Below are 13,489 nucleotides of genomic sequence, written 5' to 3' on the forward strand. Positions count from 1 at the left end.
TACATTGGTGAGTCAATGAATTTTATTTTACATTTCTTCTTGTCATTTTATTTCGTTAGTATTAAATTCATGGTAACGAATAAAATGACAAAGATACAAACATGTATCAAATAAATCTGCTCACCTGCAATTTATAATGGCGCATTGTAGTCACCTTCGTGCACGAAAGTTCGTTCAATCTCAGCTGTTAGTCAGTTATTAGTTAGTCAGTTATGTCAGTTATTTGCTGTTGTATCGTCGATTTTCAAAATGCGAATGATCTGTTTACTTTTATTTTCAAAGAACAGTTTGTTTTGTTATTGTTTGGTTGGTGTCTTATATGAAACTGCGACATTGCGCAATTTATTGGACAGACTTGTTTAAGATCACACAGCGTAATTTGGGTGGCATTTTATTTCGTATTTTTAAATCATCTTTATATTTTTGACTATCTGTAAATTTAGTTTCCTGCTCTTAATTGTGAATGCATACTTGATGGTTTTAAATGCTCCTGAAATTAAGTGCTGCTTGACGAGCCTATATTGTGTATGTATGTTCATAATATGTGACGTCACTGAAGGCCTAAGGTTGAAATGCACGGCCCGCCACTGCTTCTAAGGCATCATATTAGCGAAGGAGAAGCTATATGTTGGCCAGCAGCTGATCGCTGGCCGGCTTGACAGCAAACAGCAAACTGATGGATGGTTTCAATTGAGGTCCAACAGGTAGTTGAGGTTCTCTGCCTCTTTGTTTCAATTGTCATCCAATAGCATTTGCTTTCTTTTAGAGTGATGTACTGTCCGACCAAATTCTGTCAGAGACACGCCCCAGCTCGTCCATGCCCTTTTTAAGTTGCTTTCATTTTGACAGTTTGAACTTAGTGGCGTGAAAACATTCCTTCATATCACAGATATGAAATAAAATTCCTGGTGGTTACAGTATCCCATCGGGAAATAAAAAACACCACCCGCCAACAACATTGGAAAGATCTGCAGTAAAATGAGATCTACAGTAATATCAGAGCTGCATCAACAATTCCGTCTTTGCAAAAATAACAGCCCTCGGTTTTGAGTGACACTGTCAAAAAGGTATTCATTTAACTGGATGTGTATTATTGTGATTTTAGTTTGCACTGGTGTCAAGTCGGATCGGATCATGCTGAGAGCTGTGCTAGTAAATGGTATACCCGCACTATAAGCTACACCCATCATAATAATTACATTGTTAAATAAATTCCCACTTAATGATTAAAACTGATCATTATGATCTTCATGCTGAATTGGTGCTGGATGTCATTTGATTAGACGCATCACAGTCCAGTGATTGACTCGCTTGACTTGCATGCGTTCAGTTCCTACTCAGGGAGTGAATGTGAGTGTTAATTGGACATGCTGCAACTCCCTGAAACCCTAAACGGCATCAGCAGCATATAAAGAATGGATGGATGGATACATCTGGATGGATATACTGCGGATTCCGTAGATTAGAGTAGATGGGCTCATAATGTCTGTGTATCGCTATGCAAAACACGAAATACATGGAATAAGAGACTGAAAACATTTCCCAGGAGCTTTTGTATGATTCAAGGGAAATGTGATTCATTGAGGGCCTGTTTTTGCAGCAAGGTCACAGCTCCAAAAAGTCATCAACGGATTTCGATAAAATTGACTGTGTTGTTGTCGTGTGAATCCAAGGACAAATGTGATGAACTTTTCAGCAAAACATGTCACTACAAACCAGGAAATAATTATATCAACTTGAGGTGTTGTGAGCAGGGCTTTATGCTGCCGATTCCGATACGATCCTCTATGAGTGAGATTGGCTGATCTTGTTTCAGTCCGGATCACATGGATTAGCTGCACATCTTTCAATTTTACAGCTGCTTGCAAATGTTTATTTTCTTCATCGATAATTATCTGTCAGTCACCTTTTTGATGAAGCGATTTATTGAATGATTGTGATTTATTTAATTCATCTAAATTTCCATCCCTTTGTGACACTAAAACAGGACATTATTTCAAATTGACATTGCGGAACATGCGCACACGTATATTACGATTCAGTTACTGGTTTGGTCTGTCAGGTGCAGTGTTAAGGAAATGGGGAGGGGACACTGCACTGCACACAAGCTGGTCTCTTGTTGGCTACCGGCTGCAAAGTACGTACAAGCCCTTTTGTGATATGCAATGAAAGGCATTGATCCACACCTGCGCCAGTCACATACTTTTTTTATGGAAATCGAACGATCACAATCAGTGGCCACACAATCGGAACACCGCTAATACAAATTACCACAGAAATGGTGTACGATTGATTCTTCAAAACTGGGAGCCGTTGTTTCAATTGTCATCCAATAGCATTTGCTTTCTTTTAGAGTGATGTACTGTCCGACCAAATTCTGTCAGAGACACGCCCCAGCTCGTCCATGCCCTTTTTAAGTTGCTTTCATTTTGACAGTTTGAACTTAGTGGCGTGAAAACATTCCTTCATATCACAGATAGGAAATAAAATTCCTGGTGGTTACAGTATCCCATCGGGAAATAAAAAACACCACCCGCCAACAACATTGGAAAGATCTGCAGTAAAATGAGATCTACAGTAATATCAGAGCTGCATCAACAATTCCGTCTTTGCAAAAATAACAGCCCTCGGTTTTGAGTGACACTGTCAAAAAGGTATTCATTTAACTGGATGTGTATTATTGTGATTTTAGTTTGCACTGGTGTCAAGTCGGATCGGATCATGCTGAGAGCTGTGCTAGTAAATGGTATACCCGCACTATAAGCTACACCCATCATAATAATTACATTGTTAAATAAATTCCCACTTAATGATTAAAACTGATCATTATGATCTTCATGCTGAATTGGTGCTGGATGTCATTTGATTAGACGCATCACAGTCCAGTGATTGACTCGCTTGACTTGCATGCGTTCAGTTCCTACTCAGGGAGTGAATGTGAGTGTTAATTGGACATGCTGCAACTCCCTGAAACCCTAAACGGCATCGGCAGCATATAAAGAATGGATGGATGGATACATCTGGATGGATATACTGCGGATTCCGTAGATTAGAGTAGATGGGCTCATAATGTCTGTGTATCGCTATGCAAAACACGAAATACATGGAATAAGAGACTGAAAACATTTCCCAGGAGCTTTTGTATGATTCAAGGGAAATGTGATTCATTGAGGGCCTGTTTTTGCAGCAAGGTCACAGCTCCAAAAAGTCATCAACGGATTTCGATAAAATTGACTGTGTTGCTGTCGTGTGAATCCAAGGACAAATGTGATGAACTTTTCAGCAAAACATGTCACTACAAACCAGGAAATAATTATATCAACTTGGGGTGTTGTGAGCAGGGCTTTATGCTGCCGATTCCGATACGATCCTCTATGAGTGAGATTGGCTGATCTTGTTTCGGTCCGGATCACATGGATTAGCTGCACATCTTTCAATTTTTCAGCTGCTTGCAAATGTTTATTTTCTTCATCGATAATTATCTGTCAGTCACCTTTTTGATGAAGCGATTTATTGAATGATTGTGATTTATTTAATTCATCTAAATTTCCATCCCTTTGTGACACTAAAACAGGACATTATTTCAAATTGACATTGCGGAACATGCGCACACGTATATTACGATTCAGTTACTGGTTTGGTCTGTCAGGTGCAGTGTTAAGGAAATGGGGAGGGGACACTGCACTGCACACAAGCTGGTCTCTTGTTGGCTACCGGCTGCAAAGTACGTACAAGCCCTTTTGTGATATGCAATGAAAGGCATTGATCCACACCTGCGCCAGTCACATACTTTTTTTATGGAAATCGAACGATCACAATCAGTGGCCACACAATCGGAACACCGCTAATACAAATTACCACAGAAATGGTGTACGATTGATTCTTCAAAACTGGGAGCCGCTGGTTGAAAAGAGAAAAGATTTTTAAAGAATACTCTAACAATGGTGGGCGGCCCAGCGGTCGAGTGGTTATAATAACAATAATAATACATTTTATTGATAAGCGCCTTTCAAAACACTCACGGACACTTTACAATCAACAACAAAAACAATAAAACCACAGATAAAATTATAAATAATAAAAGGCGATGAATTTAAATTGAGTATGCGATTTTGAATATCTGGGTTTTGAGATGGGATTTGAATGTGGGAAGAGAATCAATATTACGGATGTTGGGTGGAAGTGAGCGCGTCAACCTCACAGTGCAGAGGTCGTGGGTTCGATTCCGGCTCCGGCCTTCCTGTTTGGAGTTTGCACGTTCTCCCCGTGCCTGCGTGGGTTTTCTCTGGTTTCCTCCCACATTCCAAAAACACGCATGGCAGGCTGATTAAACACTCCCAATTGTCCCTAGGTGTGAGTGTGAGCGTGGATGGTTGTCCGTCTGTGTGTGCTCTGTGATTGGCTGGCAACCAGTTCAGGGTGTCTCCCGCCTACTGCCCGAAGACAGCTGCGATCCCCCCCCCCCCCCCCCCGACCCTTGTGAGGACAAAGCAGATCCGAAAATGGATGGATGGATGGACTCCAACAATGGAACGATTACGGTGTTTTATTTTGATTTATATTGTAGAAATGCTAAAAATATGTATTGACACATTTTCTTTTCAACTTGAAAAGGACCTTGTACCATAGACCTTTCCTATTAGGTCGACACAGTGAACTTAAGCAGATCTGTGAGTTTGAACTTAACACTGCCATGAATGATAAATCAGTTTTGCCACATCTAAAAAGCTGCTTTTTGTAGAGCAACAATTCTTATGTGGAAAGCTTTAAATTAATTAGTCTACTACCGCCAAAGCCAACAACCATTTGTCGCATTGACACAGGGTGTCCCTCATCAACCATCTCCATGCTAATTACCCTGATGTGGTGAGGGAGAAGGGAAGAGTCGTTCCCGAGAAGTGCTCTGCCACTCATTAACGCCAAATCATACCTTACTCTCTCTCATTGTATTGACAGCACAGAAATTGGTCTGACCACTGGTGGAGCAGCTGTCATGGATCATGCTCAAACGTAATCCCACAGAGTTTATAATTGCTTGTTCCCGCTGTGCCAATTTTTTTTTTAAACAATCATTCCTTCTCTGCCTGCCCCACACCTCCTCATCCCCACAGAAGAACTATACTGTATATTGAAAATAGTGCATAGTTTGGTTCTCCTTTGCGCAAAGTCCATTCCTTTCGCACACTTATAGAGACGTGACCCCTACTATTTGTGCAAGCGTATGACAAGAACAAAGAAATTTCAAGGTGAAGCATTCTTTTCAGGTGTCTGAACTAGAGAAAACATGAAATAACATTTAAGCATCTTCAATGAACGATGACTTGAAGCATCATCACGATTCTCCTGGAAGACGATATCAGCATTTTCAGTGAATTGTGTGTGAAACACGTCAGCTTTAGCTGTTCAGTCATGTTGAGAAGTTCTATTATGAACTGGATAGGCTTCATGTGCTCTCCATACCCTTCACTGGAGTCTTGTGATTCAGAAATGGATAACAAAAGTGTGACCACATTTTGGTTTTCCAAAAGAGGACATGAGGAATATGCGGCATTTGAAAGTAAGATAACAACAACGCCTTAAGAACAAATGGCAAATATTTGTTTTTTCATTAGTCTTTTGAATAGATCATGGCCGGCAGCCTGGTGGTCAACTGGTTGGCGCGTCGGCCTCACAGTGCCTGCGTGGGTTTTCTCCGGGTACTCCGGTTTCCTCCCACATTCCAAAAACATGCGTGGCAGGTTAAGGGATCACTCTAAATTGTCTCTAGGTGTGATTGTGAACGCCAATGGTTGTTCGTTGATGTGTGCCCTGCAATTGGCTGGCAACCATTCAGGGTGTCCCTCGCCTACTACCCGAAGACAGCTGGGATAGGCTCCAGCACACCCCGCAACCATTGTGGGTCTCGGTGGATCAGAAAATTGATGAATGGATGGGTCATGGGCTTCCATACCATTACTCAGGTTAGAGCTGTGCTATGTAACCTAGAGAGAAGTGAAATTCCTTGAGAATACAACAACCCCAATCAACAAGAATATTCACAGGCATTCAAGATGAGATGATAAAATCCTAGTGGCTTTTTAAGAGAAAAGATTATATCTGGTAGCTCTACTAACAATGCCTGACAATTTTATCAATGAGACAAAAAAACATGGCTTTTTAATGTAGTTGTTGCGGCAAGATTGCCGGGTTTGTTGAATGCTTCAAGACAAGCAATTTGTCATTTCTGTTGCTGTGGGCTTTGGGTAGCTAGAGCCTGGACTTTGTGTCTCATCATTTACTGCACTAATTTCTCAGGAGAACACATTTATCACGGACCTCTTCACTGGGTTGCCAATTTCACTTTTTTTCATCAAGCACTCCGTGTTTTGAAAACAAATTTGAACCTTTCAAGTCTGCTCAATTAAGTCATCAGTTGATTTTGTTGTATACTAAATCTGTTTACCGTTGCACTGCACTCACGGAATTAAATCAATTTGCAAGTTTTGCTGAAATGGAGGAGAGCCAATGATTTGCAATGAAATTGTACCTTCAGACGTCTGATCGTAAATTCATACTGTGCACTTTGTCATTATCTTTTCTAGCAGTGTGTGAAGGATGCAATTAAAACTTCGTATCTCATACAATGGACCAATGTTCCCTCGAATTTTCCTTGTGTCTCAGCAGTCACACAAACTCCTTGAGCACAGTGGCCAAACCAGTATCACACTTGTCCAATATCTAAGATCAGAACAAGTTACATTGTGTGAGTATGTTACAAAAAAAATTAAAACCACATATATTGCAAAATAGAACTTATCATTGAATAGCAATTTATGACAAATAAAATCAGCCCGTTTGTTACTCTATTCTTACCACACACGTCATTTTTAATGATTAATTAAGTCTCAGTACAATCTATACCAATATTGTTCCACATTATCCACTCATGGAAACCATCTTATTGTTTTTACTAGTAATAATCCATCCATTAATCAATTTTCTGATCCACTTCAACCTCACAAGGGTCGCAGGGGGTGCTGGAGCCTATCCCAGCCGTCTTCGGGCTTTAGGCGGGGGACACCCTGAACCGGTTGCCAGCCAATCGCAGGGCACACAGAGGCGAACAACCATCCACGCTCACACTCACACCTAGGGAAAATTTTGAGTGTTCAATCAGCCTGCCATGCATGTTTTTGGAATGTGGGAGGAAACCGGAGTACCTGGAGAAAACCCACGCAGGCCCAGGGAGAACATGCAAACTCCACACAGGAAGACCGGAGCAGGGATCAAACCCACGACCTCTGAACTGTGAGGTCTACGCGCTAACCAACGTTCCACCAGGCCTCCCCACAAGTAATAATAGTAATAATATTGAATAAAAAACAAATATCTCTAGTCACCTGACCCTGAAAGGCACAAAAGGGCCTCACTAAGGGGCTCATAACCTACGCCCATGTTTGGACTTAAATCGAGCGGTCCACGTGACGTCTTCAGCATCAAGTCAGTGGTGAGGCTGAGTGTGCATGTGTGTCAACGTATGCTTCAAACTAAGGTAGAACTACTGCGTGTGCACTCTCGGTCGCGTTACTAAAACTGGAAGGGAAGTGGGTATGGTCTGGTGTCCTGTTTGTAGATTAAATTTTAGCAGAAATGAAGGACTGAGTGTAATTATGTAATGTGTTTGGTGTGTGCCAATTACTCAAATGCGCAAACTTGGAGGGAATGTTGCAATGGATCTTCAAATGCCAATTTAATCGAACAATTTAAGATTTACCCTAAAAAGTGACCAACTAGGGAAAATCCATCCGTCCATCCATTATCCAAACCGCTTATCCTCACACGGGTCGCGGCTTGCTGGACACCCTGAACTGGTTGCCAGCCAATCGCGGGGCACCTATAAACGAACAACCATTCACACTTAAATCACACCTGGGGACAAATAACATGCTCAATTAACCTACGATGCATGTTTTGGGATTGTGGGAGGAAACCAGAGGACCCAGAGAAAACCCACGAAGGCTTGGCAAAAAGGAGGGCTGGGCCTAACTAACAGTGTGAGCTAAAGTGGCGAATACAGGACTGCCTTGATTTCTGAATTAAATTTGTTCCCTCACCAAGCACATTGCCCCACACAATACGTCTCCCTTTCAAAGATGGTCCAATCCTCATCAATGGCTGTGCAAAGTTTGCTGGATGCTGTCAGGAATCGAAACACTGTCATTTGCGCCCATCCGGAGCATCCCATACATGCTCGACGGGTGACATGGCCGGTGAGTATCCTACCCATACCAGGACTGTGATGTTTTCACTTTCCACAAATTGTGTACAAATTCATGCCACATTACATGGGCCAGGCATTATCATGCTGCAACCTGAGGTGATCGTCGTGGATAAATGCCGCAATGATGGGCCCCAGAAACTCATCACGGTATTTCTGCGCATTCAAAATGCCATCAGTAAAATGCCCCTGGGTTCAATGTCCATTACAAAGGCCTGCTGATTGTATCACCTCACTGCCACTTTGGGGCAGTTGGTCCACAACGTTAACCAACTCACCCACACGATGCATTACACGCTGTCTGCCATCTGGCCTATTTCGTGAAAAAAAATAGATTTGTGAAGGGAACACCTCTCCAAAGGGTCAGACGCTATCAAATGTAAGCACTTTCTCACGCGAGTCAGTTACAACAAACTGCATTCTGGTCAAATGTCAAATGCAAATGTTTTAGTTGACGAAAAGTGACTAGCCAGCATGTCTGCAATTGACGTTGAGATGGAAGCCTGACAAGATTCTGATGGTCTCCACTGACACCAATATATTGTGAAGTAACGCTGCTGCATTAATTAAGAAATTTGTGGCTGTGAGTGAGGTAAACTAAATTACTTTAAAGAGATGCCTTTTTGTGTTGCAAACTAGTAGGGCTCCCTTTCAACTCTGCCTCTTGCCCCCAGTCAGCTGTGAAAGATGATCATAAACAGAACAAGAGTCTTTTCTATTTATATTAAATGCTCCTAATATGTCATTAAGAATTTTTGTTAATATTGGTCAACTATTAATAGTTTTAGCATCGGAAATTGCATCTTCAGCTTTAAAACCGAACAGCTTCTTGATGGATTAGGTGATGTTTTCAGGAGTTACGTGGCTTTATTTATTGGCTTTCCGGCACTGACATTTGCTGGATATAGACTCTGAAGGTCAAGAGCATGGGTCTTTTTCACACTTATGTGAAGACACGCAGAGCAAAAAGGCAACAAACAGTATTTGAAATCCACGCAGCAGTTTAGTGTAAAACAGAAATGAAGTCATAAAATGCATCATTTTATTGGATTATACAGCGGACACATTTAAGGTAGAATGTTTGCATTTATCTGAGCACAAGATCATTCTTTCTGACGGCCCTGCTGTCACCCTGAAAGTACCCGCTTGAGACTAAATGGGAAACCTTTTGAAATACGTCTTGAGTGTTATGATCCGTTGAATCCCCATCTCTTGGCAAAGAGTGTCAACGTGTCAAATGTGCAGCAGGCCCCACGACGACAAATAACTCACAGCAAGCAGAAGAGGACGGCTTTCTTTGACGGCTCCCACGCAGCCAAGGCAGCCGATCACCATGATGATGGTTCCCAGAGCGATGAGCAGGTTGGCTGCCGACAAGGAGGGAAGGGACGCCGACAAGGTGGCAAAGTTTCCCTGGGTCACTGAGAGCCAAACGCCCACCCCCAGTATGCCACAGCCTCCAAGCTGCAGAGGGAACACAAGAGACATGACACTGTCAGTAGATCCACAAACAGAAAGGCTCACAGGTGATGGCTTGAAAACAGAGCAAGAGTGTCAGGTTAACAAGGGCCATTGTCTGGAACTGATAACCTTAATCCCAAAGGAACTTGAAGTCAAACCAACGGTTCTTTGAAGAACAAATTGCCACAAAACATCTTGTTTAAAGTGTGGTACACACATACCGATAATCGGGCAAAATTTCAGCATTCCCCCCCACCCGTCACAAACAGAATCTGCAAAGGCTTGTCTGATGTCTGTCAAAGATTATTCCGACCGATTATCCTGATGTCTGGTGTGTTAACAGGGATTTGCCCTACGTGAGGCTTTGAAAATAGTCCAGGCCGACAACCGTAAATATTTAACATGTTCAAAAATTGTGATTGTAAATCCTTATGTGTTCGGCCAATGCTGAATTCGGCTGAGCCACGGGCTCCATGATTGTAATATGAAGCCAAACGATAGCCAAATTGCAGAGATCTGAAGTTGGCATTGTTGCCAGACAGTGTTGAAGGATCATTTGATTAAGTGTTTGTATAAAACCTCTCCTAAGTTATTCGCCACAAAAAAAATGTTCGCAACCACGCTGTAGTTACCAGATACATGTAAACTAACAGTCAGCGTATCATATTGTATTTCTTGTTATCATCTAGTATCTCTCTTTCTTCTTTTTTGTATTTACCAGCACACTTAATGACCCGTGGCAGCATGCTGCTGCCTCCCACAGTTAACTTTCTGCACTAAAACCGACATCCCGAGTGCACGACACACCATAAAAGCAGTAAGCACCAGAGGTGGGCCACTCGAGTCATATGACGATGAAGGACTTAAATCAACTCGAGTCACTGATTTTATGACTTTCGTCTTGTTTGGCAAAAACTGAAAGACTCGACTTTGATTTGAACTCCAATACTTCACAAGTCATTCTGTTCAATATATATTTTTCAATATGGTGTGTCTGTTTTTGAAAGAAAAGTTTGGGAGATTTTTTTTTTGTTTGTTTTTATGACATGCGCACGGAACACCTGGCAACCCAGGCCACCAATAGGCTACAATATGAAACGAGTCATGGAGGAATTGCAGGGCCTATATATGCAAAGCAAAGCACTGTGTGTTTTCTGCGCATAGTGAGCATCGGCCCTGACTTGACGTACAACTTGCTCGAACCAAGTAACGACTTGACTGGCAACTTGATTTGATTGGCTTGATATTTTTTTCCGTAACTTGGGACTTGCTTAAGATTTGAAGGTGACAACTTGATACGTGCACGTATGTGACTTACTCCCACCTCTGGTAAGCATATACTTGCACGGATGAGGTGTGAAAAATTGGTATGCACCCCACTTGAGTTTCTTTGTAATTTTATAGAGTTTAACTACAATGAACACAAAAAAAACAAAAAAGATTTTGCAATGAATTTTTCCATCCCACAATAAAAAAAGGGTCGATCAATAACTCCAGGGACTTCATCAAGCTGCAATAACACCACTTCATTGAAATTCAATCAATCAGTGAGCTATTCGCAGCCTTTAGTTTTTGTTTTTTTTTTGGTTTTAATTTTTCTATTGTTGCAAGTTTCTATCAATTTTGGCTTTTCTGCATTAGCGTTGATGAAATGTTTGTGACGACTCGAGCTGATCAATTGGCATCCCCTCATCACACGCTTGTTTCCTCACTTACTCATTCGAAGATGCATGATGTGCTGCGTAATGTTCGTTTGCCAACAAATAACAGTTTGCCAACATTTCCATTATGTTCTTTGTGAAATTGATTAAAAGAATTTTGATTGAGGTGCAATGTTGTCATGAAACACAATAGAGAAGCACTTTTCATTGGCAGTCCACAGAAAGTAGCCGAAACTCACTGACAAAATATCAGAGAGCGGAAGCCATTAACTTGAAAGGGTCGAGGTAAGGGAAATACATTTTTTGTTGGAAATTATATTCCAGGATTCACAGTGATATTTGTTTTAGAAATTTGCACAAATTTTGTCACATCTCTGAAAAATAATACGATATTGTGTAATATTACATGTGAAGCATGTTCAAGAGGGAACAATGTCCATAGTTGGTTCAGAGACATTTGTCGATATGCTCAGCCTATATGTCAGACGCGTTCTGTAGAAGTAGCTCAGCAGATGACCGATCCAGCCATCCAATTTCTATAGCATTGTCCTCATTTAAGGTTGTAGGGGTGACAGGGGACTTTGTTCGAGAGGTAGGCTACTCCCTGCATTGATCGCCTTCCAGTTGTAGCAGATGATCCATCAAAATGCTAATTATGGACATTAGGACTAGCTGAACGATGGAAGGGCTCTTAAGAAAGGCACATAAGTGTCAAACGCCTTGGGGCAAGAAGCCGACTCTGGCGTCTCTCTTCTTGTGTATGTGTTGAGTTGTGTGTGTGTGTGTGTGTGCATGTGTGTCAATGTGTGCATGTGTGTCTGTGTTTGTGTGTGTGTGTGTGTGTGTGTGTGTTTGTGTTATATATATATATATATAAATGAATGTAAAAGTAAGGAGAGTGATCGGAATGTTTCTTTTGTTGTAATAAAACCACAACGGTGGAAGATGTGGGGTTGCCATGGTAATGGCAGTGACAATATTCTCTTCACTTCAAACCACTGTATTATCACGATTTTGAAGGCTCAAGGATAAAGGGAAATTACTACATAGTGTTACTTTACATGAAAAAGACTTGTTATGCTAAAATCTTGTGATGGAAAATTTGCTGTGTGCAGCGTGCTTTCTCAACCTTTTCCCTAAAAAGTCCCTCAAATGGAATGAAAGTGGGAGAACAGTAGTGACGTTTATTTTTTTTTTCCTCAACTTATGTTTTTCTCAGTTTAACGAGCAATTTCAAACACAAGAACAACAACAACAAAAACACAATTTCAAATTTGAAAGGAATTGGACTTCTTTGGTGCGTGTGTGTGGACATTTCGGAGCATGCTACATCAGATCTTTTTTGTCATCTCTGTGTGCTTATTAGGCACACCATTTTGTGAGGAACGCAAAAGGTTGTGGGAGGGAGCTGCATGTTTATGATGCACATCAGTTATGAGTTTAGAAACAGACAAATACACAAACCATTACCATTTGTTCTACATCCCATAGCCTCGAAGATTTAACGAAACAACATATGAGATTACTGTTTCCCCATGAATTTAATGAGTTCTTTGACTGGAAGTAAGGCAAAGCGAAAATTAAAGGAGCTGATATGGTTGATTCCAGTTTTGCTCACAAGCCGCCGCAGCTGGGAAACTTCGGCGCATAGCAAATTAAGGATCTTGGGGTGAGTTTGACTCACAACGAAGGCTAATTACTACGCCACAGAGTGTGTGCTTTCATGAAGATTGGCTACCGAGTGATGGGTGAAAGATGAAAGGGAATGCCGGGACTAGATGATGGTGAACATTTTCGAGGTCATATGCTCATCAGAGAAGGTATTATCACGTGTGTGTTACTCATATTCTGCAAACGCGGAGCACATGTTCATTGAAGTCAAACACGTCTCCATATCACTTTCGAATTTACAAAGATATACTGGTCAAAGAAAGACAAACAGGCAAGTTGACCCTATTTCTATTACTTTTGCTTGCGTCACAGGTCGGTGACATTGTTTCATCTTTTATCAGGGGGTTTAATTCCTCCTCTGTGTATTAGAAAATAAAAATCCAAAAACATTGTGCATTGTGACGATGCACGTTCACCTTCATTTCAAACAGCAGCCACT

The 13,489-nt window shown here is 41.4% G+C and overlaps 1 protein-coding gene across 3 annotated transcripts in view; it reads right to left on the bottom strand.

Moving 5' to 3' along the window:
• The window catches only part of tspan4a (tetraspanin 4a), a 137,798-nt gene that overhangs the window by 62,680 nt on the left and 61,629 nt on the right, over window positions 1–13,489 (bottom strand). For all 3 annotated transcript variants that reach the window (XM_019886714.1, XM_019886715.1, XM_019886713.1), the window contains one exon: window positions 9,530–9,721. In XM_019886714.1, coding sequence (XP_019742273.1) covers window positions 9,530–9,721 — 192 coding nt within the window. The remainder of the gene's footprint in view (window positions 1–9,529; window positions 9,722–13,489) is intronic.

This window comes from Hippocampus comes, unplaced genomic scaffold (assembly GCF_001891065.2).
Source record: "Hippocampus comes isolate QL1 unplaced genomic scaffold, H_comes_QL1_v1.1 scaffold261, whole genome shotgun sequence".
NCBI classification, from domain to species: domain Eukaryota; kingdom Metazoa; phylum Chordata; class Actinopteri; order Syngnathiformes; family Syngnathidae; genus Hippocampus; species Hippocampus comes.